This window comes from Salvelinus sp. IW2-2015, linkage group LG1 (genome assembly GCF_002910315.2).
Source record: "Salvelinus sp. IW2-2015 linkage group LG1, ASM291031v2, whole genome shotgun sequence".
NCBI classification, from domain to species: Eukaryota; Metazoa; Chordata; class Actinopteri; order Salmoniformes; family Salmonidae; genus Salvelinus; species Salvelinus sp. IW2-2015.
The window spans coordinates 36,296,539-36,318,191 of NC_036838.1; the positions used below are offsets into that span (position 1 = coordinate 36,296,539).

A 21,653-nucleotide genomic window follows, 5' to 3' on the forward strand; every position below is an offset into this window, starting at 1 on the left:
CTCCAGAGGACCCTCAGGATGTCTGGTGCGTTCTTATACACTTTGTACGGGACTCCATTTGGCCCCGGGGCTGATGCTGTTCTTGCCCGTCGAACTGTGTTTTCCAACCTCTTTCCATGTCGGAGGGCTGGTCTCAATATGATGTTCCGGGGGTTCAATGGGTGGGATATCTGATGGGATGGCCAGATGTTCATGTCGCTTTGAGTCAAAGTTTGTTGTTATCACGTGCTCCTCTAGGTCTTTCTTTGTTGTTTTTAGAGCTCCACTTTTTTCCTTCGTGAAGAGACTTTTAAGGAAATTGAAGGGATCTTTATAGAATTGAGTTCTAGTTTGTTCTTTCTTCGTTCTGCGTTTCCRTAGGTTCTCTGCTCTACGGAGGGATGCCAACCGGGTTTTAATGTCAGCCTGAAGTGCCTCTATGCCCTCCTTTTCCACTTCCGAGGCCTTCTTCCACTGTTTCTTAAGCTGTCTCCTTTCTTGAACGAGGCGCTTGATTTCTTGTTGCCTCCTGGAAACTGGTGGGGTTGGAACCTTTCTCCCGCCTTTTGCCTCTTGCACTCCAAAGMTTTCTGCCCCGTACTCATAGATGATGTCCCCCATCCTCTCCAACTTCTTCTCCACTGTGCCTCGAAGTTTCTCGAGGGTCAAGGTAAGGTCAGTATTCACTGCTTCCCACAACTTCTTGTCACTGGCGCCAGGCCACTTCACATACGGTCTGTGCCCTGGTAGTCTCCTCTCGACTGCAGGTCTGGGAGGCTGGGTGAGTTCCACTCCTGTTGTTGGTTCCACCTCAGTTGTTACTTCGGTGCTTGAGTTTACGTCCTCCATGACAGTGGTACTGATGCACTGCAAACTATGGTTTGCGTATAGAGATACTGCTGACGTTCCCAGGTTAAGTGGGTGTGATACTCATTAGATTTAACCTGAGCCACAATAGTACATGTCAGAACACAGGCCCTGAGCCTTTCTGAGGAATGAAGAATAAATGTCTCTACAGTAATTGTGTTACGATGTGGTGTTATGGGCTACTGTTCTGGACAATTGAGCAAAGTTTATAGAGTTTTGCATAGCTATATATGCTGTGTATAGATTTGGTACAATGTGTTCAGAGAATAATGAACCATTTCATGTTTGTGAGTGAGTGGATGAGTGGAGGCAAAGAGAGGATATTGGAGGTAGTAGAGTGAGTTCTCCATTGCTGTACTGCATACAGTAACCGCATGGTGGAGAGAGGGACTTTCTGCTCTGTGAGTGAGTCATATTGTGGTTCTCTACTCTGCCCGACTGGACAATATGTCTTTAAATGGCACACCCACAGTATCTCCAGTCAGTGATTAAGTGAACCTCTTGTCTGCGTCATGGCCCACTACAGGTCAGAGAACAGCTTCCTTTCCCACACCTTAGCAGCTCAGCTACGTGTGTGTAAGTAAGAGAGTGTTTGAGAGGTGGGTGGTGTAGGTATTTAAGTGTAGTTTCCTGCAAATTACACAACGCCTGAGGTTGTGAGTGGCAACGAACACTATGGTGATGTCATTATTGATTTGTGAGAGTAATTGTCAATGAGACACACAATGACAAAATCCCACTGAGTGATGTCATTTACACCCAGTAAAATGTGCAGCTATTTTCTGTTATGTTTTGTCAAATTGTGTTCTGGTTTTCTGTTTTCTGTCAGGTGTGCTGTGTTGTAAGACATCTTTTAAATGTTTTGTTGTGTTAGACCACGTCTTTTGTTGTGATAACTGCTATTATCAGATAGCCATGTTTACTACACTGTTAGCCATTTTTGTAATTTTATCAGTAACTTACTGTATTAATCAACAGTATGATACTGTTTACAGTAGATACAGACAGCAGGGTCCAAATGCTACAGGCAGGCTACAGGTAGGGCCAACCAATCATAGAGCAGCAAACCTTGTGAAGATGTCAGTACACACAATACACTACAGCGGCCTATCATTCCTCCAATACTGTACAGTACACAGTCAATCAGAGAAGTCTCTGTCTGTCAGTCTGCAAGCAAAAGTAATAACCCAAGTCAAGAAAAGAACAGACACCATTTTTGTAAAAAATAATATTTAACTAGGCAAGTCAGTTAAGAACATTAAGAACAAAAATTCTTATTTACAATGACGGCCTAACAGAAGGCAAAAGGCCTCCTGCGGGGACGGGGGCTGGGATTTAAAAAAAATAATATATATACAGTTGAAGTCGTAAGTTTACATTCACTTAGGTTGGAGTCATTAAAACTCGTTTTTCAACCACTCCACAAATTTCTTGTTAACAAACTATAGTTTTGGCAAATCAGTTAGGACATCTACTGTGTGCATGACACAAGTAATTTTTCCAACAATTGTTTACAGACAGATTACTTCACTTATAATTCACTGTATCACAATTCTAGTGGGTCAGAAGTTTACATACACTAAGTTGACTGTGCCTTTAAAGAGCTTGGAAAATTATGGCATGGCTTTAGAAGCTTCTAATAGGCTAATTGACATCATTTGAGTCAATTGGAGGTGTACCTGTGGATGTATTTCAAGGCCTACCTTCAAACTCAGTGCCTCTTTGCTTGACATCATGGGAAAATCAAAAGAAATCAGCCAAGACCTCAGAAAAAAATTGTAGACCTGCACAAGTCTGGTTCATCCTTGGGAGCAATTTCCAAATGCCTGAAGGTAACACGTTCATCTGTACAAACAATAGTACGCAAGTATAAACACCATGGGACCACGCAGCCGTCATACCGCTCAGGAAGGGGACGCGTTCTGTCTCCTAGAGATGAATGTACTTTGGTGCGAAAAGTGCACATCAATCCCAGAACAACAGCAAAGGACCTTGTGAAGATGCTGGAGGAAACAGGTACAAAGTATCTATTTCCACAGTAAAACGAGTCCTATATCGACAAAATCTGAAAGGCCATTCAGCAAGGAAGAAGCCACTGCTCCAAAACCGCCATAAAAAAAGCCAGATTACAGTTTGCAACTGCACATGGGGACAAGATTGTATTTTTTGGAGAAATGTCCTCTGGTCTGATGAAACAAAAATGGAACTGTTTGGCCATAATGACCATAGTTATGTTTGGAGGAAAAAGGGGGATGCTTGCAAGCCGAAGAACACTATCCCAACCGTGAAGCACAGGGGTGGCAGCATCATGTTGTGGGGGTGCTTTGCTGCAGGAGGGACTGGTGCACTTCACAAAATAGATGGCATCATGAGGTAGGAAAATTATGTGGATATATTGAAGCAACATCTCAAGACATCAGTCAGGAAGTTAAAGCTTGGTCGCAAATGGGTCTTCCAAATGGACAATGACCCCAAGCATGCTTCCAAAGTTGTGGCAAAATGGCTTCAGGACAACAAAGTCAAGGTATTGGAGTGGCCATCACAAAGCCCTGACCCCAATCCTATAGACAATTTGTGGGCAGAACTTAAAAAGCATGTGCGAGCAAGGAGGCCTACAAACCTGACTAGGTTACACCAGCTCTGTCAGGAGGAATGGGCCAAAATTCACCCAATTTATTGTGGGAAGCTTGTGGAAGGCTACCCGAAATGTTTGACCCATGTTAAAAAATTTAAAGGCAATGCTACCAAATACGAATTGAGTGTATGTAAACTTCTGACCCGCTGGGAATGTGATGAAAGAAATAAAAGCTGAAAGAAATAATTCTCTCTACTATTATTCTGACATTTTACAATCTTAAAATAAGTGGTGATCCTAACTGACCTAAGACAGGGAATTTCTACTAGGATTTAATGTCAGGAATTGTGAAAAACTGAGTATAAATGTATTTGGCTAAGGTGTATGTAAACTTCCGACTTCAACTGTATATAGGACAAACACATCACGACAAGAGAGACACCACAACACTACATAAAGAGAGAACTTAGACAACATCATATCATGGCAGCAACACATGAAAACACAGCATGGTAGCAACACAACATGGCAGCAGCAGAACATCGTAGCAGCACAAGACATGGCACAAACATTATTGGGCACAGACAACAGCACAGGGCAAGAAGGTAGAGACAACAATACATCACGCAAAGCAACCATAACTGTCAGTAAGAGTGTCCATGATTTCAACGGATATGAGTAGACAGATATTGGAATACATAAAAGAGAAAGATGTTTGACCCAGCATCAGAGGATATTACATCACAGGGAGAGAAAGAGAGAGAAAAAAATAGTAATAAACTTTTGTTACTTCGACACAGTCTGCATCTGGGACTTCTCCTGAAACATGATAGCATGTGTGCTTTCATACGAGCATATCTGCGTGACTGTGTTTGTATCTGTGTATGAAGTGAAGTACCCCATGCTCACACTATCTAACCTTCACTGCACCTGTCCCTACCACAACCCCTCAACGCCTTGCCTTCACTTCCTCTCTCAGTTTCTCTGACAACTGTATCATATTAACCCCCACTTTCACTTCCTGGTKTAAGCAGTGGCTGTCTTACAACAAACAAGAACAGGCCAAAGAAACCAGTCCTGCCAGGAAGACATGAAGGTAGATTAAAAAAACATCAGTACAGATAAAATGTATATGTAAAAAAAATCATATTTATTGTAGTCCAATGTTTTATTCTGGTATTGAAAATATTATTTAATCACCACTATCAGGAAGAGTGATATTATTATTTTTAACCTTTATATAACTAGGCAAGTCAGTTAAGAACAAATTCTTATTTACAATGACGGTCTACATCGGCCAAACCCGGACGATGCTGGGCCAATTGTGCGCCACCCTATGGGACTCCCAATAATGGCCGGTTGTGATACAGCCTGGATTCAAACCAGGGTGTCTGTAGTGACACCTCTAACACTGAGATGCAGTGCATTAGACCGCTTCGCCACTCGGGAGAACAATGCCATTTGTTCAGATAACAGATGATTTATTGATCTATTAAATCATTCCTTCAGGCATCAGTCTCACTTCAGAATCCAAATCGGATGTAATATATTTCTTGTCACTGGTTGGTTTTGTGACGCTAGTCTGATTTCCAATAGGGAACACTGTAAACAGAAAGAGGTGCATATTTCTTCACCCAGCACCGTTACTGAGCTGGCAAGCTAAAGTTAGCTAGTGAGTCACAGAAATGTACGTTCAGTCTGTTAATTATGTCAGTCCGATTGGACTTATCCTACTCAAATCAACATGGCTCAAAATAGTTTTTTTTGTTTTTTGACCGACATTCTTGCTGGATAGATACTTTGATAGCTAACATGCTAGCTAATCTAACATTCATAATCACAGTGGTTATAGAGGGTGAACTAGTTCAGCACCTCAGGAGTAAATGCCAATTGGCTCTTCATAACTGAGCGTTTAGAGGTTGAGGCAGCAGGTCCGGTAGAGAGAGACAGGATCAAACCGCAGGTYTGGGACAAGGTAGCACTTCCGGTGAGTCCTGAGCAGTTCAGKGTTCCATAGCTGCAGACAGAAACAGACTGGATCAGCAGCACGACCAGGTGAACTAGGGACAGGGATAGCCAGGAGTCATCAGGCCAGTAAGTCCTGGTCCTAGGCCTCAGGTCCTGCAGCCTTTATTTAATTGTTGTAGACTAAGCCCTAGAGGTTTTGTAACGTCACATGATTTAGCGTACTTGTCAATCCAGATCTGAATATTTGATATCCTTTTTACTGTACACTGTTTTTTTTCTCCTAAGCTAATCACTGAATGTCCTACCACAAGGACGTGGTCAGGTTGACACACTTATGAGCCACAATAACACAGATCACACACACCACAGATTGCGAGGGCAAGTACAATGATCAGTTGGGAAATTTAAGTCTGCTGCATGGTTGCCCCACATACACACACTTAATTTAGGTTAGTGTGTAGTCAAGGCTTTATCGTTAAAATAATATAGTGTCTATCTTTTAGATCTGTCAACCAGGTGACAGGTAACCGTGTTTCCACAAAGATGTTCCAGGCCTGGAGTGGCACGCTGGAACKTCCAGAGGCTTGTAGACCTGAAGCAGTGTGATGTTGTCCCGGTAATTATCACACACACGTATACACACTCACTCTGTTTTGTTGTATAATTATTGTCAGTTAAGAAAATGATGCCTCTCTTTTAGATCTGCCACCCCCAGCAGTCCAGCAGTCCTCTGCTGTGGTATTTAATTTACCGGCTGCACCGGTTCCTACTACACTGACCGTGAAGGGAGAATCTTTTGAGGATTCCCAGATGGATACAGGTCATTTAGAATTATATTACATACACATATRCTCACTCACACCAACAGATGTGCACACAAACATGTTGTTGAACTGTATACTTACTGTCACGTTGTGCATCTCTCTTTCAGATCTGCCATGCACTCCACCACTGCCCCAGACAGCCTCACCCAGAAGTGCATGCACCGGGCCTATCACAACTGACAAAGCAGAGATGGGTGGCTGACAAGGAAAAATAAAGCACAACATGCACACACACTCTCTCTCTGTCACACACACACACATTATCCCCAATGTAAATACATTTTAATTATATTAATTTAGGATTGGAGTTATCTACGCCTACATATCCATTATCAATAGCTACGGTCGACGTAAGTTACTCGTATCTCCAACAACGTCGTGATTGTAATATTGAGTATTGCTTAATTGAGTACTTGCTCCAATTGCTGTAGTATCTGAGGAATATTCGCTGCTGTCTTTTCTTTGATTGAAAAACATGCCTGCCTCCTCACCTCTCTACTGCTCTCTCCACACACACACACACACCACCACACCCACACACGAACCAACACACACACACACACCAGACACAGCACACCACACACACACCACACACACACACACACACACACACAACCACAGACCGGACAACACACACACACAACAAGTAAATACGATTGTTATGATTGTGTATGTGATGCTCCAATTTTATTTGAGGAGTTGTGCCTGCCATTAAATAAGTGACATTCACAAGTTAACGCAACAGTTTGTTTCTTGGATATTTCTCTGATAAAATAAATAACATGACCAAAAGGAACGTTGGCAGACCTGCAACCAACCCTCTGGGAGGTGTGTCAGGTTTGTCATCTGGAGCTGACACGCCCAACAGCCCTCACATATGTATAGGGTTCCCATGAGTGCAGGCAAATATGTTGTTTTTGCTAAATAATCTTTTATGTACCAAGGCCATTCCTGGCTACCCACCACATCGCTCAGGGCTAAACTGACTTTTGTTCTCACAATGAATGTATGTCAAATTCAGGATGAGTCATCAGGCAACCAAGGCCAAGGAATGGCGAAGAGATGACCTGGAGGGAGTTCCGACCCATCAGCTTTTTATGAAGCAGAAAACCACACAGATGTTGGCTAACAACAACAAAAAATCACACACACACACACGTAACACATTGTAATATACTTTGTTTATTTATAGCAGTGGGGAGAACAAAGTATTGATACACTGCCGATTTTGTAAGGTTTTCCTTACTGTACAAAGCATGTAGAGGTCTGTAATTCGTTATCATAGGTACACTACAACTGTGAGACACGGAATCTAAAACAAAAAATCCAGAAAATGACATTGTATGATTTTTAAAGTAATTCATTGCATTTTATTGCTATGACATAGTTATTGATCACCCTTATCAACCAGTAGAAATTCAGCTCTTCACAGACCTGATTTAAGTGTTTCTTAGAAAGACCCTCCTGTTCTCCCACTCATTACCTGTATTAACTGCACCTGTTTGAACTCCGTTACCATGTACATAGTAACAGACACCATTCCACACTCAATCAAACAGACTCCACTCTCCACACAATGGCCAAGACCAGAGGCGTGTGTAAGGACATCAGGGATACGAATTAACCTGCACAAGGCTGGGATGGGCTACAGACAATAGGAACAGCTTGGTGAGAGAGGCAACAACTGTTGGCGCAATTATTAGAGATAGAAGAATAAAAGAAGAAGTTCAAGATGATTGGTCAATCACCCCTCGGTTGGGGCTCATGCAGATCTCACCTCGTGGCATCAATGATCATGAGGAAGGGAGGGATCAGCCCAGAATAACACGGCAGACCTGGTCAATGACCTGAAGGAGAGCTGGACCACAGTCTCAAAGAAAACCATTAGTAACACACTACGCCGTCATGATTAAAATCCTGCAGCACAAGGTCCCCTGCTCAAGCAGGCGCATGTCAGGCCCGTCTGAGTTTGTGCCAATGACATCTGGATGATCCAGAGGAGGGATGGGAGAAGGATCGATGTGTCTGATGATTCAAAATAGAGCTTTTGGTCTAAACCACTCGCCGTGTTTGGAGGAAGAAAGGATGAGTACAACCCAAGAACACATCCCAACCGTGAAGCATGGAGGTGGAAACATCATTCTTTGGGATGCTTTTCTGCAAAGGGGACAGACGACTGCACACGTATGAGGGAGGATGATGGCCATGTATTGCGAGATCTTAGCCAACAACCTCCTTCCCTCAGTAAGAGCATTGATGATGGTCGTGGCTGGGTCTTCCAGCATGACAACGACCGAAACACACAGCAGGGCAACTAAGGAGTGGCTCCGTAAGAAGTATCTCAAGGTCCTGGATGGCCTAGCACGTCTCCAGACCTAAACCCAAAGAAAATCTTGGAGGGAGCTGAAAGTCCGTATTGCCAGCGACAGCCCGAAACTGAAGGATCTGGAGAAGGTCTGTATGGAGGTGGGCCAAAATCCCTGCTGCAGTGTGTGCAAACCTGGTCAAGAACTACAGGAAACGTTGATATCTGTAATTGCAAACAAAGATTCTGTACAAATTAAGTCTGCTTTCTTACTGTATCAAATACTTATGTCATGCAATAAAATGCTTATTAATTACTTAAAAATCTCTATACAATGTGATATTTCTGGATTTTTGTTTTAGATTCCGTCTCTCACAGTTGAAGGTGTACCTGATGATAAAAATTACAGACCTCTACATGCTTTTTAAGTAGGAAAATCTGCAAAATCGGCAGTGTATCAAATACTTGTTCTCCCCACTGTATGTATGCTCCATTTTATTTTTTGCGTTGGAGATATTTAGGCCTACAGATTGTGTTATCCATTTCCCACAACAGACATATGCAGTTGTGCTTACTCAGTTGGTGGAGAGGTCATGGTTAGGAGAAATGGTGGCTGACTTCTCCCTCACTCTAGTCCCCCCCCCCCCCATACCCATAAAAGTATGTGAATATGTAAATACATTGTAATAACTTGTTTATTTTATGTATGCTCCATTTTATTTGAGGAAAATGTCTGCAATAAAGTACAATCACATAAAGCGATGTCTTTGGTTTATTGGATATTTCTCCAAATAAAATGTGTGACCAAAAGGAAGTCGGCAGCCCTGCAACCCTCTGGGATTGTGCAGGTTTTGTAATCTGGAGCTGAAACATGGGGAGATGGGGAGAGAGAGGAAGAGTGCAGTTTAAAGGTTTATCATTAATAACTGACACAATTCTATAATGAATTCATATTAAAATAATAATACATAATAGAATGACCAATAGTTACTGTATTGTGATTGTTTAGTGTTTTAATTACTCAACAAGTAGCGCCCCCAAGATGGGATCCAACTGTGTCTCAAAAGCAGTATAAAAGGTCAAATAAGGTCACCAAAATTTCTGTTACAAGTCTGGCTCCTGCRGATCAGGAGCAGGTGCTTACGCCAATCCGCCATCCCTATCCATAATGCCCTAGCAAAACCGAAACATACTAGAATGTAACAGCTCTCTCTGTTGCCCCTAGTGGCCGTTTTCCACGTCATCTCCCGGCGTCCTCAAACATGGATGCACGTCTAACCTGGCTGATTATGTCACCACTCTGAACAAACAATGCTTTTGTTTAAAGTAGACACAAATACATGTGGCATGTATGCATATTTTTTCATTTACGTTCAAATGCCTGCAGAAGTTAAAGTGTTGCCCCTTTCGTATCTTGTGAGGCATGTCCCAACATATACCTGGTAATACAATGGTCAATAAATATGCGTGTCAATACAATGTTCAGTTCAATTAGCCGTAGCATGATATCAATATATTGCACAATACTACATACTCACCCAGATCCATCTTGATATTGGGAAACTACAAGCCGTTAAAATAAATGGGTCATTCTCTGACTAAAATATCCTGTCACATTTGAACATAACAAGTAATTCAAAGAAATCATCACACAACTGTTTGTGTCATTTGGTGTTTGTACCTACTCCACATTTCACAACTACATACGCATTTCCACATTTCACATATTCCACATTTCACATATTCCTATTTCGCAACTGTTTGATCCACAATATTACATTACAGACCCAGTCTGCCTCCTGCTGGATATATTTAGTCGTATTTGACAGCATAATCCCTTTGCATTGTAGAGTGATGGGGACACCTGCTGGTGACAGAAAACATGTGGCCTGCAGTCCTTGATTGATTTGATTCCTATAAAGGCGTCCTTTTGCTTCCCACCTGAAAAAGTTCTTGCATATACTATTTTCTACATTGCAGAATAATAGTGAAGACATCAAAACTATGAGATAACACAAATGGAATCATGTAGTAACCAAAAAAGTGTTAAACAAATCAAAATATATTTTATATTTGAGATTCTTTAAAGTAGCCACCCTTTGCCTTGATGACAGCTTTGCACACTCTTGGCAATCTCTCAACCAGCTTCATGAGGTAGTCACCTGGAATGCATTTCAATTAACAGGTGTGCCTTCTTAAAAGTTAATTTGTGGAATTTCATTCCTTTTAAATGCATTTCAGCCAATCAGGTGTGTTGTTACAAGGTGGGGGGTTATACAGAAGCCCTATTTGGCAAAGGACCAAGTCCATATTATGGCAAGAACAGCTCAAATAAGCAAAGAGAAACAACAGTCCATCATTACTTTAAGACATGAAGGTCAGTCAATATGGAACATTTCAAGAACTTTGAAAGTTGCTTCAAGTGCAGTCGCAAAAACCATCAAGCGCTATGATGAAACTGGCTCTCATGAGGACCGCCACAGGAATGGAAGACCCAGAGTTACATCTGCTGCAGAGGATAAGTTCATTAGAGTTACCAGCCTTAGATTGCAGCCCAGATAAATGCTTCACAGAGTTCAAGTAACAGACACATCTCAACATCAACTGTTCAGAGGAGACTGTGTGAATCAGGCCTTCATGGTTGAATTGCTGCAAAGAAACCACTACTAAAGGACACCAATAAGAAGAGACTTGCTTGGGCCAAGAAACACGGACAAGGACCCACCCCTTCAATGAGTAGGCGTTCTAAAACTTTTGACCGGTAGTGTATTATGACGACATTTTGTGACGTTGTTGCTCGTTTTGGTCTTCGGCAAAGGTTTCTTTGGATGTGCTCCCTCAGAACAACAGATCTATACATGCTTTATTTCAATGGGATATTGTGTTCATTCCTTATGTCACAACTTACTGGAATACATTTGTCAATAATATCTGCTGGAAAAAAGTCTGGTTATTCAAAACACAAATACCTGCTTGTTAACAAGGTCAAAGATGTCTCTTTCAGAATGATCCATAAGTATTACCCTGCGAATCATTACCTGAAGAAACTCAAAAAAGACATTAACATTAACTGTACTTTTTGTGTTGAGCATCCAGAAACAGTTTTGCATTTATTTTTGGCATTGTCTACATGTAAAGAAATTATGGCAAGATATTCATAGTTTTATAATTGTTAATATTCTTGATGACTTTTGTTTTTTATGGGAGAATGTGCTGCTCAGTTTCCTTAACTATAATAAGGATGAAGAAAAACTATTTAACCTCATCAATCTAATTGTGCTAATGGCAAAATGTAATATTCATAAATGTAAATTCACAAATGAATAAAAAAACACTCCTCCGTGTTTTCTATAAGGAATTCGAACAGTACGTTAAGAACATTCTACATTCTTCTATTAAGAAAGCTGTTAAAACAATTTATATGTGTGTATCTTTTAGCGACTTTGTATAATCTGTAGTTTGTTGTACCCCCTAGCATATGTTATCATTGTCTGTTTGTATACTTCTTGTATGTATACTGTTTTTTCTGTATATTTTATTTAAAAAAGAATACGATTTATTCGGATGTTCCTGCACACATTTTTTCCTGAGGCAAGCCGAAGTTCGGTAGCCGAAGTCTACACCCCTTCGTTGGTGATTGGTCAACAGTTGGAATTCTTCAATTAAGTGTTTGTTGCACTGAGCTCACTAGCTTGTGGTCACAGATAGAACAAGAACATTGAGCTAACTAACAGTRGATTAGTCACAGATAGAACAATGAGACAGATATTTCACCAGATGTATAAATGTGAAGCATCCTCTTAGCGTTTCCACTCACTACCAAATATGGTAGAGAGAGGAAGCCCACTGGCCGGCAGTGGGAGAAGGTGGAACAAGATGGATTTTGGCCGACACTCTGCACATTTTCTCAATCGTTTTTTGTTCCAAAACAAGAATCTGTTATGAACAGAGTGGACTAAGTTTTGTAGACATTACACTTTGCAAAAATTCACATTGTTTAAAAGGAGTGTCAAGGCAAAATGAGTTATTGCACACATGCATTTTAAAGAGGAGGCGTTCTCTAACAGAAATATGCAGATGTATGCTAGAACGCGCCAAAAGGATCTTGCTAGCTCATGCTTGGCCCTGCCCACCTTCTTGCTGGTGCTGCCCACTATGACTCATTTGTTCCCATTGTTCTTGTTATTCTTTACATTTGTAATGGCGGATCGCAACCAACTGAAAGGTGCACACAGCGCCACCTACTGTACTGGAAAGTGAGGCTCGTTATTCATCTATATATCTTATCTAGGCCTGTGTTTCCACCAACTGTTCTGGAGTGTGAATTCATTACACTTTGAGACACAAAAAAGGAAGGGGAAAAGGGAAGAAAAATTGCCCTACCAACTAACCCTACACCCATTAAAACCTCACCAGTATTCCACTACATGGCCCTGATCTTAGACCAGACCGGCAGCCTGGGAGGACGGGACTCTATCGTTCTAACAAACTACAAATACCTAGGTGTCTGGTTAGACTGTAAACTCTCCTTCCAGACTCACATTAAGCATCTCCAATCCAAAATTAAATCTAGAATCGGCTTCCTATTTCGCAACAAAGCCTCCTTCACTCATGCTCCCAAACATACCCTCGTAGAACTGACTATCCTACCGATCCTTGACTTCGGCGATGTCATTTACAAAATAGCCTCTAACACTCTACTCAGCAAATTGGATGTAGTCTATCACAGTGCCATCCGTTTTGTCACCAAAGCYCCATATACTACCCACCACTGCGACCTGTATGSTCTCGTTGGCTGCCCCTCACTACATATCCGTCGCCAAACCCACTGGCTCCAGGTCATCTATAAGTCTATGCTAGGTAAAACCCCGCCTTATCTCGGCTCACTGGTCACCATAGCAACACCCATCCGTAGCACGCGCTCCAGCAGGTATATTTCACTGGTCACTCCCAAAGCCAACACTTTCTTTGGCCGCCTTTCCTTCCAGTTCTCTGCTGCCAATGACTGGAACGGATTGCAAAAATCACTGAAGCTGAAGTCTTATGACTCCCTCACTAACTTTAAGCATCAGCTGTCAGAGCAGCTTACCGATTACTGTACCTGTACACAGTCAATCTGTAAATAGCACACCCAACTACCTCATCCCCATATTGTTACTTATCCTCTTGCTATTTTTGCACCCTAGTATCTCTACTTGCACATCATCATCTGCACATCTATCACTCCAGTGTTAATGCTAAATTGTAATGATTTCGCCTCCATGGCCTATTTATTGCCTTACCTCCTTACTCATCTACTTTTTCACAGATTTTTCTATCGTGTTATTGACTGTAAGTTTGTTTATCCCATGGTTAACTCTGTGTTGTTGTTTTTGTAGCACTGCTTTGCTTTATCTTGGCCAGGTCACAGTTGTAAATGAGAACATGTTCTCAACTGGCCTACCTGGTTAAATAAAGGTGGGGGGAAAAATTGAAAAAAATATGTACTGCTGTAATAATGAGGATGGAAGAGTGGTTCTGTTGCCTGTTGGTGACTTTGATGACTACTCTGAGGCTCTCAGAAAAGCAACCCCCCAGCTGATTGTTGCCAGACAAAACAAATTTGCTGAAGTACACTAGAATGAACAGAACCGTTTAATTCCCCATAACTGAGTGCTTCATTGAAATACAGTGGGCTTGTTCGGCATTGCAGCCGATAGTGCAGGCAACTGCCGACTGACTGATCTTGCAGCATAAATAACTATTCATTATTATTTGTAGATCAATCAGTCAGTCACAATTTACCCATGATACATTATGTTTTTGATCCTCTCGAACACGGCTAGTGATTGGGCTTCTTCGACATTGCAGAGGACAGTGCAGGAGACTGCCGATTGACTGACTGATCTACAAATAACTTTGCATCATAAATAACTACTCATTATGATTTGTAGATCAGTCAGTCAGTCAGTCACAATTTACCCATGATACATTAAGGTTTTGATACTCTTGCACCAGACCATTGGGCTCGTTTGACTGGTAAGGCAAAAGCAACCGACTGTAGATGAAAGTCGAGGAGTGAAGCCGGGGGAGATGCATCTGCGACAGCCGAAAGTCAGACACTGATGTGGTTTTCCAACAGTTAGGCTCGGTGCAACATCAAATCAACTTTGACTTGTCACATGCGCTGAATACAACAGGTGTAGACCTTACTGTGAAATGCTTACTTACAAGCCCTTAACCAACAATGCAGTTTCAAGAAAAATAAGAGTTAAGAAAATATGTACGCAATAAACTAAAGTAAAAAAATTAACACAATAAAATAACAATAACGAGGCTATATACAGAGGGTACTGGTACCGAGTCAATGTGCGGGGGTACAAGATAGTAGTGGTAATTGAGGTTATATGTACATGTAGGTAGGGGTAAAGTGACTATGAATAGATAATAAACAGCGAGTAGCAGCAGTGTAAAAAAAAGCGGGGGTCAATGCAAATAGTCTGGGTAGCCATTTGATGAACTGTTCCGCAGTCTTATGGCTTGGGGTTAAAAGCTGTTAAGGGAGCCTTATGGACCTAGACTTGGCGCTCCGGTACTGCTTGCCATGYGGTATTAAAGAGAACACTCTATGACTAGGGTGGCTGAAGTCTGACAATTTTTAGGGCCTTCCTCTGACACCGCCTGGTAAAGAGGTCCTGGATGGTAGGAAGCTTGGCCCCAGTGATGTACTGGGCTGTACGCACTACCCCTTGTAGCGCCTTGAGGTCGGTTGCCGAGCAGTTGCCATACCAGTCGGTGATGCAACCAGTCAGGATGCTGTCGATGGTGCAGCTGTAGAACTTTTTAGGGATCTGAGGCAGTGTTCCCATTGTTTATAAAGGTTTTTCTTTATTATGTCAAAATAAACATGTCGCCAACCCCCATATAACACAATCATAAACTGAAAATATACATGTGTAAATTGTACAATCAATTGTTGAGAAAGACTGTATACATACATGAAAGGCAAAGTTGGTTCCACGGTTCACACTCTAATGATCGGTTGACAATAGAACCTCCCACAATGCAGGTAATGGCTGCAGGATGAAGTTAGTGAAGATCAACTGCAGAAACTGGCAGTCGACTGCAGTCAAAACTTGATGACCTTTGATCACATTATTTTTGTAAAGCTCCTGCAGTGGACATGTAGTTGCAAGTCTAAAAAAATGTATCCACATAATGCAGCACGGTTTGAATGGGTTATGTGCCCATTCGCTTACATTTGTTTGCAGGAAGTAATCTCTTTATTGTTTAATGCCAACGGCGTGTCAATGTTTGTATTTTATGTCTCTTCGTCATAATAAGAATCTATCAAAGTCATCACATTTTTCATGGAGACAGTGGGGTTATGAAAAAGCTGACCGACACACATCTAGCCATATGCATTGAGGGCCAGTACAGTGCTACAACGACCTGGGCAGACAGAAGAAAAATATTGACCCTACCGCATAGTTTTCAGTTTACTTTTAACTCTAGAAACTAAAGATACACCCACTTTCTGTTGAACTGACGTGTTGAAGCGCCTGTGTAGTGGTGACGTGTCTCTAAAGTGCTTTCTTTCCAAGCGCAGAGCTTTTCGCCCGTAGTCAGAACGAAAACTGGAGAGACCCACTGTCTGATCCACAGGGACCATACACTAAGAACGTAACGCTTGGGACATCAACATGGGCAGTGAGTATCCCCTAGAATGAAGTAGCTAGCTAGCTAAAGGACGATTTCACATAAACAGGAAACATTTGAATCAGATACAAGCAATGAGATTTTTCTATGATTGGATCTATTTATGGAGGCCATTTTCATTGTAACGTTAGCTAGCAAGCATTTAGCTAGCTAACATTTAGTTTGACGACGAGTACTCCGTGTGTAAAACATATTTTGAACTCCTGTCTTMAACAACAATGACTGCAATGAAATGGTTAGCTTTGTTATTTGTCAATAAACGAACGTTTATACTAACGTTAGCTAGCTAAATAAGGTTAACTAATTTAGCTCGCTAACGTTAGCTGTCAGTGTCAGTTGATAGCTAGTTAACTAGCTACTTGCTAACATTACATTAGCTAGCTAACAGCTGTACATATTTGTTAGTTACTTCGTATTATTAAATGCACAGTCARCTACATTGATAACTATTTAATATCTACCATTGTTACATGATCATTGATATCTCAGAGCTCGGTAACTTTGCAGGTTTATCTTACAGGGGTTATGCTAACATAGCTAGCTAAACTTGAAGCAGACAACCAGACTAGTGATGACGACGCACAGCTAACAGTCAGTGTTTGCCACATAAGTAACTCCATATCATAAGCAGCAAATGCTAACTGAAACCCTTTAGCTGGTATGCAAAATGTTTAATTTAACTATTTTGTGTAATACGATCTGTTTTCATAGTGAATTCGCTCATATCCAAAGATTCAAACCTCTAGTTATGCATGTATCGCTATGCCACGTCCCCCTATAAATAGGTTCACTGCCCTTGATTTATGTTTATTATGGGGAACCAATAACATCCCTCCCTTTGTCTGTTTTTTAGTCAAATTCCTGGAGGTAATAAAGCCCTTCTGCGCTGTATTACCTGAAATCCAGAAACCCGAAAGAAAGGTACAGTATTTACTACATGATGACAAGAATCGTTTTACTTTAAACTTTATAAACCTCTGTATGTGTTATGTTGTTAATGCTGTCATTTTGCTTCCATGTATCGCTGTAATCGTTGTGTTCAACAGATCCAGTTCAGAGAGAAGGTACTATGGACAGCCATCACTCTCTTCATTTTCCTTGTGTGCTGCCAGGTAAATATCTGCCTTTTTGTTCACACAATATTTTCTAGCATGTTAAACGAGTAGAATTAAATAAATAAAAACCCTCACACCTGAATGTCTGTCACATCTATCCTCCAGATTCCCCTGTTTGGCATCATGTCATCAGACTCTGCAGATCCCTTCTACTGGATGAGAGTGATTCTGGCCTCCAACAGAGGTAGGTTGTTGTCACTATTGCAATGTAGAGACATCAAATTAGAGTAACAGGTAAATAAATGAATGGCTCTGCGAAGTGATAAGTCAATCAAGGGACATATCAACGAATTAGTAACTGAGTGTGGGAATTGATAGTGTTGAGTTGATCAATTGGAGTGATAACTTTATCTCCGACTTGAATGGGTGAATGGTGTTATTTATGAATGAATGGCTGAACATCTCTATGGCTCTGCTCTCCTGTTAATTTTAACGTCCCCTGGGTCTCTCCCTCAAGGTACCCTGATGGAGCTGGGTATCTCTCCGATCGTCACCTCAGGCCTCATCATGCAGCTCCTGGCTGGGGCTAAGATTATCGAGGTGGGAGACACCCCCAAAGACAGGGCCCTCTTCAATGGAGCACAGAAATGTAAGACCACAAGCCCCACTTCCTGTTCCTAGTTTGAATATCTTTGACTTGATTCTTTCAAGCACGAGCATTACTGTGAATGAAGCCATAGATTCTTTAACCCCTTGCCATCTCCTACAGTGTTTGGTATGATCATCACCATTGGTCAGGCCATCGTGTATGTGATGACTGGCATGTATGGAGACCCCTCCGATATGGGCGCTGGGATCTGTCTTCTCATCATCATCCAGGTGGGCCCTCCTCACCACCCCTCTGAGTCATATTCTTATCCCTACTCTTTACCTTCCCTATCAGATCCAGGCTTGGTCCTAAAATAGAGCAAGGTTCACATCATATTCTTGAATCAATCCAACTCTCTCAGATTACTTCATGGAATGTAGGAAGAATAGGTATATTTAAAGGAAGTCAAATAGGGCTCCAGTGTGAGTGGTTTGTCTCTGTCTTTCTAACCCATCTGTCTCCCCCTCTAGCTGTTTGTGGCCGGTCTGATCGTGCTGCTGCTGGATGAGCTGCTGCAGAAGGGTTATGGTCTGGGTTCTGGTATCTCTTTGTTCATTGCCACCAACATCTGTGAGACCATCGTCTGGAAGGCCTTTAGCCCCACCACCGTCAACACTGGCAGAGGTATGGGGCATTGAAACTGATGTGCCATGTCTGGGTGTACATTTAGGACAGACTTACTCATTTCCAAGTAGTAATTTCACATAAGACCAACTAGGACTCCTATAGATCCAGACTTGGCCTTGAAACCTCCCAGGAGTATGGCCAGGTGGTCTCTAGATGTGAGGCTGATGTTTGAGTATCTTGTCTTGTGTTTAGGCACAGAGTTTGAGGGGGCTATCATTGCTCTCTTCCACCTGCTGGCCACGCGGACAGACAAGGTGCGCGCCCTGAGAGAGGCCTTCTACCGCCAGAACCTGCCCAACCTCATGAACCTCCTCGCCACTGTCTTTGTCTTTGGTGTAGTCATATACTTCCAGGTCAGTAACGCTCTTTCTTCATTGTCTGTCCTAAAACCAGTTAAAGGAGTTGAACACATTTGTTATTGTCAGATAATTGGTCACTCAAAAAACAACACAATGTGGTAGTTTTTTTCTTCACCTTTTTAGTAATGTCCATTTAGACTTTATAAATGTATACTGTATCTCACCATGTCCGTCTCTTCCTCCCATCTCTCCACAGGGCTTTAGGGTGGATCTGCCCATCAAGTCTGCCCGTTACCGTGGCCAGTACAACACTTATCCCATCAAGCTCTTCTACACCTCCAACATTCCAATCATCCTCCAGTCTGCCCTCGTGTCCAACCTGTACGTGATCTCTCAGATGCTCTCCACACGATTCAGTGGTAACTTCCTGGTTAACCTGCTGGGCACCTGGTCAGTAAGTACACACCATTTTTTTTTTTTATCCCTGATCTACCATGTCTGAACTCTAAACTCAATTTAACTACATTTGACATGTTTGACACATATCCAGCAGCACAGACTATATGAGATGACCAGACGTGTGTGTTTGTAGGACACGTCGTCAGGTGGTCCAGCCCGTGCCTACCCAGTGGGTGGGCTCTGTTACTACTTCTCTCCCCCGGAGTCGTTTGGCTCGGTCCTAGATGACCCCATCCACGCTACCATCTACATCTGCTTCATGCTGGGCTCCTGTGCCTTTTTCTCCAAGACCTGGATCGAGGTGTCCGGCTCATCTGCCAAAGATGTAAGTCCAGCTACCACATGTGCTGTACATTTGTTAGACTATGTATTCATCAACTAATTGGATTTAATTCAAATTACTCAAGGGCTTTTGTGGGCAGCATGTGTCAGAGGACCTGTACATGTTATGTAAACATAGTGTGTTTTGTCACCCAGGTGGCTAAGCAGCTAAAGGAGCAACAGATGGTTATGAGGGGACACAGAGAGACCTCCATGGTCCATGAACTCAACAGGTGAACAATCTCAGCCATCTCTCTAACCTTTAGCCATAACAATCCACATCATCATAGCTTTACCAGGGTTTAATATTACACTATTCCAAACTTTCTTCAGGTAATGATTGGTGCACTACTACTCTGTGTGTTCCAGGTACATCCCCACAGCAGCTGCCTTTGGTGGTCTCTGTATCGGCGGCCTTTCTGTCATGGCGGACTTCCTGGGTGCTATTGGCTCGGGAACGGGTATCCTGCTGGCCGTCACCATCATCTACCAGTACTTTGAGATCTTTGTCAAGGAGCAGAGTGAAATGGGCAGCATGGGAGCCCTGCTCTTCTAGACAGACACCTGGCTGCTAACACCTGTGACGAAACGACCCTCTTAATGCACATGGACAGATCAGACCAAGTCCCACCAAATCTCCATCTATTATTATTATTATTCCCATAATTTATGTCCATTTAGATTTTTTAAATCTGCATAATTAATCTGTGTCATTTCCCGAGGGCTTTCTGGCATCTCCCCCTGACATGGCCTATAGAAGGTTCAGCTCGAACAGAATGGTTTGTGTAGCAAAGTGGTGGGACTGACTACATCCTGACATTCACAACCCTTGGCCTGCTCCCCCTTTTAGTCATAACACATAGATCAACTCAGTTTGCCTGATGCCTGGGACTGGTTAGCCTCAGAGTCATCATCTGAAGTGTTTCATATCTGTATAAAATGGTCTGATCCACAGRGGGGGGGGGGGGGGGGTGTTCCTTTTCAGACTGAGAGAAGAGCTCTGTGGCTCATGTACGCAATCATGTGTACTACACTGGGATGAGGGCTGTCCCTCTATTACTGGACTTCTTTCATACAACCCAACACAGTATACATAGGAACACTTTGTTTTTCTGCTTAATTTCCATCATCTCTATTACCTGGAGGATATAGATGAGTATGAGTGTACAGTATACCTTCATAGCTGGGCTCTATGGTACAATCTTTATCTGGGGTGTTGACCTGATGGCCACTCATTTCACTGAGTAGCAAAGGAAGTTTTGGACCAGGCTCAGAACTATTCAGAACATAAACATGTTTGTCTGCCAGACGTGACTGTTTTAAAGCAGGTATCCAATATAGGATCAGGTAGAGTGTAGGGCTCTGTGTGGTCCAGCTTTGTCAAAAACAAATGTGTTTAATGTGAAAGTGTGCAGCAGTGGAAGAGTTTATCAAGTGAACCACTCAGCAGAAGGTCCTTAATGTTGAAACTGGGCGTGCGTTTAGGGAGAGGTAATCGTATATATGCCACGTTCATACCTGTTGCCCACTTTGTTGGGTAAGATTGGGTGAGGAAAGATTTTTTTTGTGTTTTTGTCTGCTTTGAGCATGACTATTAAAAACACTTTCACATGTCGTGGATTTTGGTTTTCTGTATATATGCCATGCATTGAATCCATCAACAGTGTAAAATACGTTTTTTTAATATGTAAAAAAAATAAAATAGTATGCTGTTCAGAACAAATGTATTCCGGGAAAAAAAGATCTTTCTCAATAAAAACTCATTTTAGGGAAAAGTAGTTTTTTCTTTGTAAAGATTACACTAACAACTTGAATTGTCTGGATAAATCCATCACAACACACTTAGAGCAAAGTAGCTTTGTGTCACATGATGAAAATAACTTTCCAATATCTAGAAGTGTAAACCAACTTGCTTTTATGTATCTAGCTACTGTCCCTTAAAGCCGATTTATGCTTGGTGTTGAGGCTCTGTATGGAGGTGTAACCGATGTGAAATTGGCTAGCTTGTTAGCGGGGTGCGCGCTAAT

General features: G+C 42.0%; 1 protein-coding gene and 1 long non-coding RNA gene across 2 annotated transcripts; both read left to right on the top strand.

Moving 5' to 3' along the window:
• Positions 1 to 4,451: 4,451 nt before the first annotated feature.
• LOC111966523 (uncharacterized) lies at positions 4,452 to 6,480 on the top strand. Its single transcript, XR_002877655.2, has 4 exons — positions 4,452 to 4,517; positions 5,893 to 6,005; positions 6,090 to 6,209; positions 6,321 to 6,480. It is a non-coding gene; the product is annotated as an uncharacterized lncRNA (long non-coding RNA).
• Positions 6,481 to 16,090: 9,610 nt separating this feature from the next.
• Positions 16,091 to 20,809, top strand: LOC111966530 (protein transport protein Sec61 subunit alpha). The gene is made up of 12 exons (XM_023991254.2): positions 16,091 to 16,207; positions 17,070 to 17,137; positions 17,263 to 17,328; positions 17,437 to 17,515; positions 17,789 to 17,920; positions 18,041 to 18,150; positions 18,391 to 18,544; positions 18,740 to 18,900; positions 19,103 to 19,300; positions 19,439 to 19,630; positions 19,783 to 19,859; positions 19,996 to 20,809. The coding sequence occupies exons 1-12, from the start codon at positions 16,201 to 16,203 to the stop codon at positions 20,180 to 20,182; spliced, it is 1,431 nt and encodes a 476-aa protein (XP_023847022.1). The 5' UTR covers positions 16,091 to 16,200; the 3' UTR covers positions 20,183 to 20,809.
• The last annotated feature ends 844 nt before the right edge of the window (positions 20,810 to 21,653 follow it).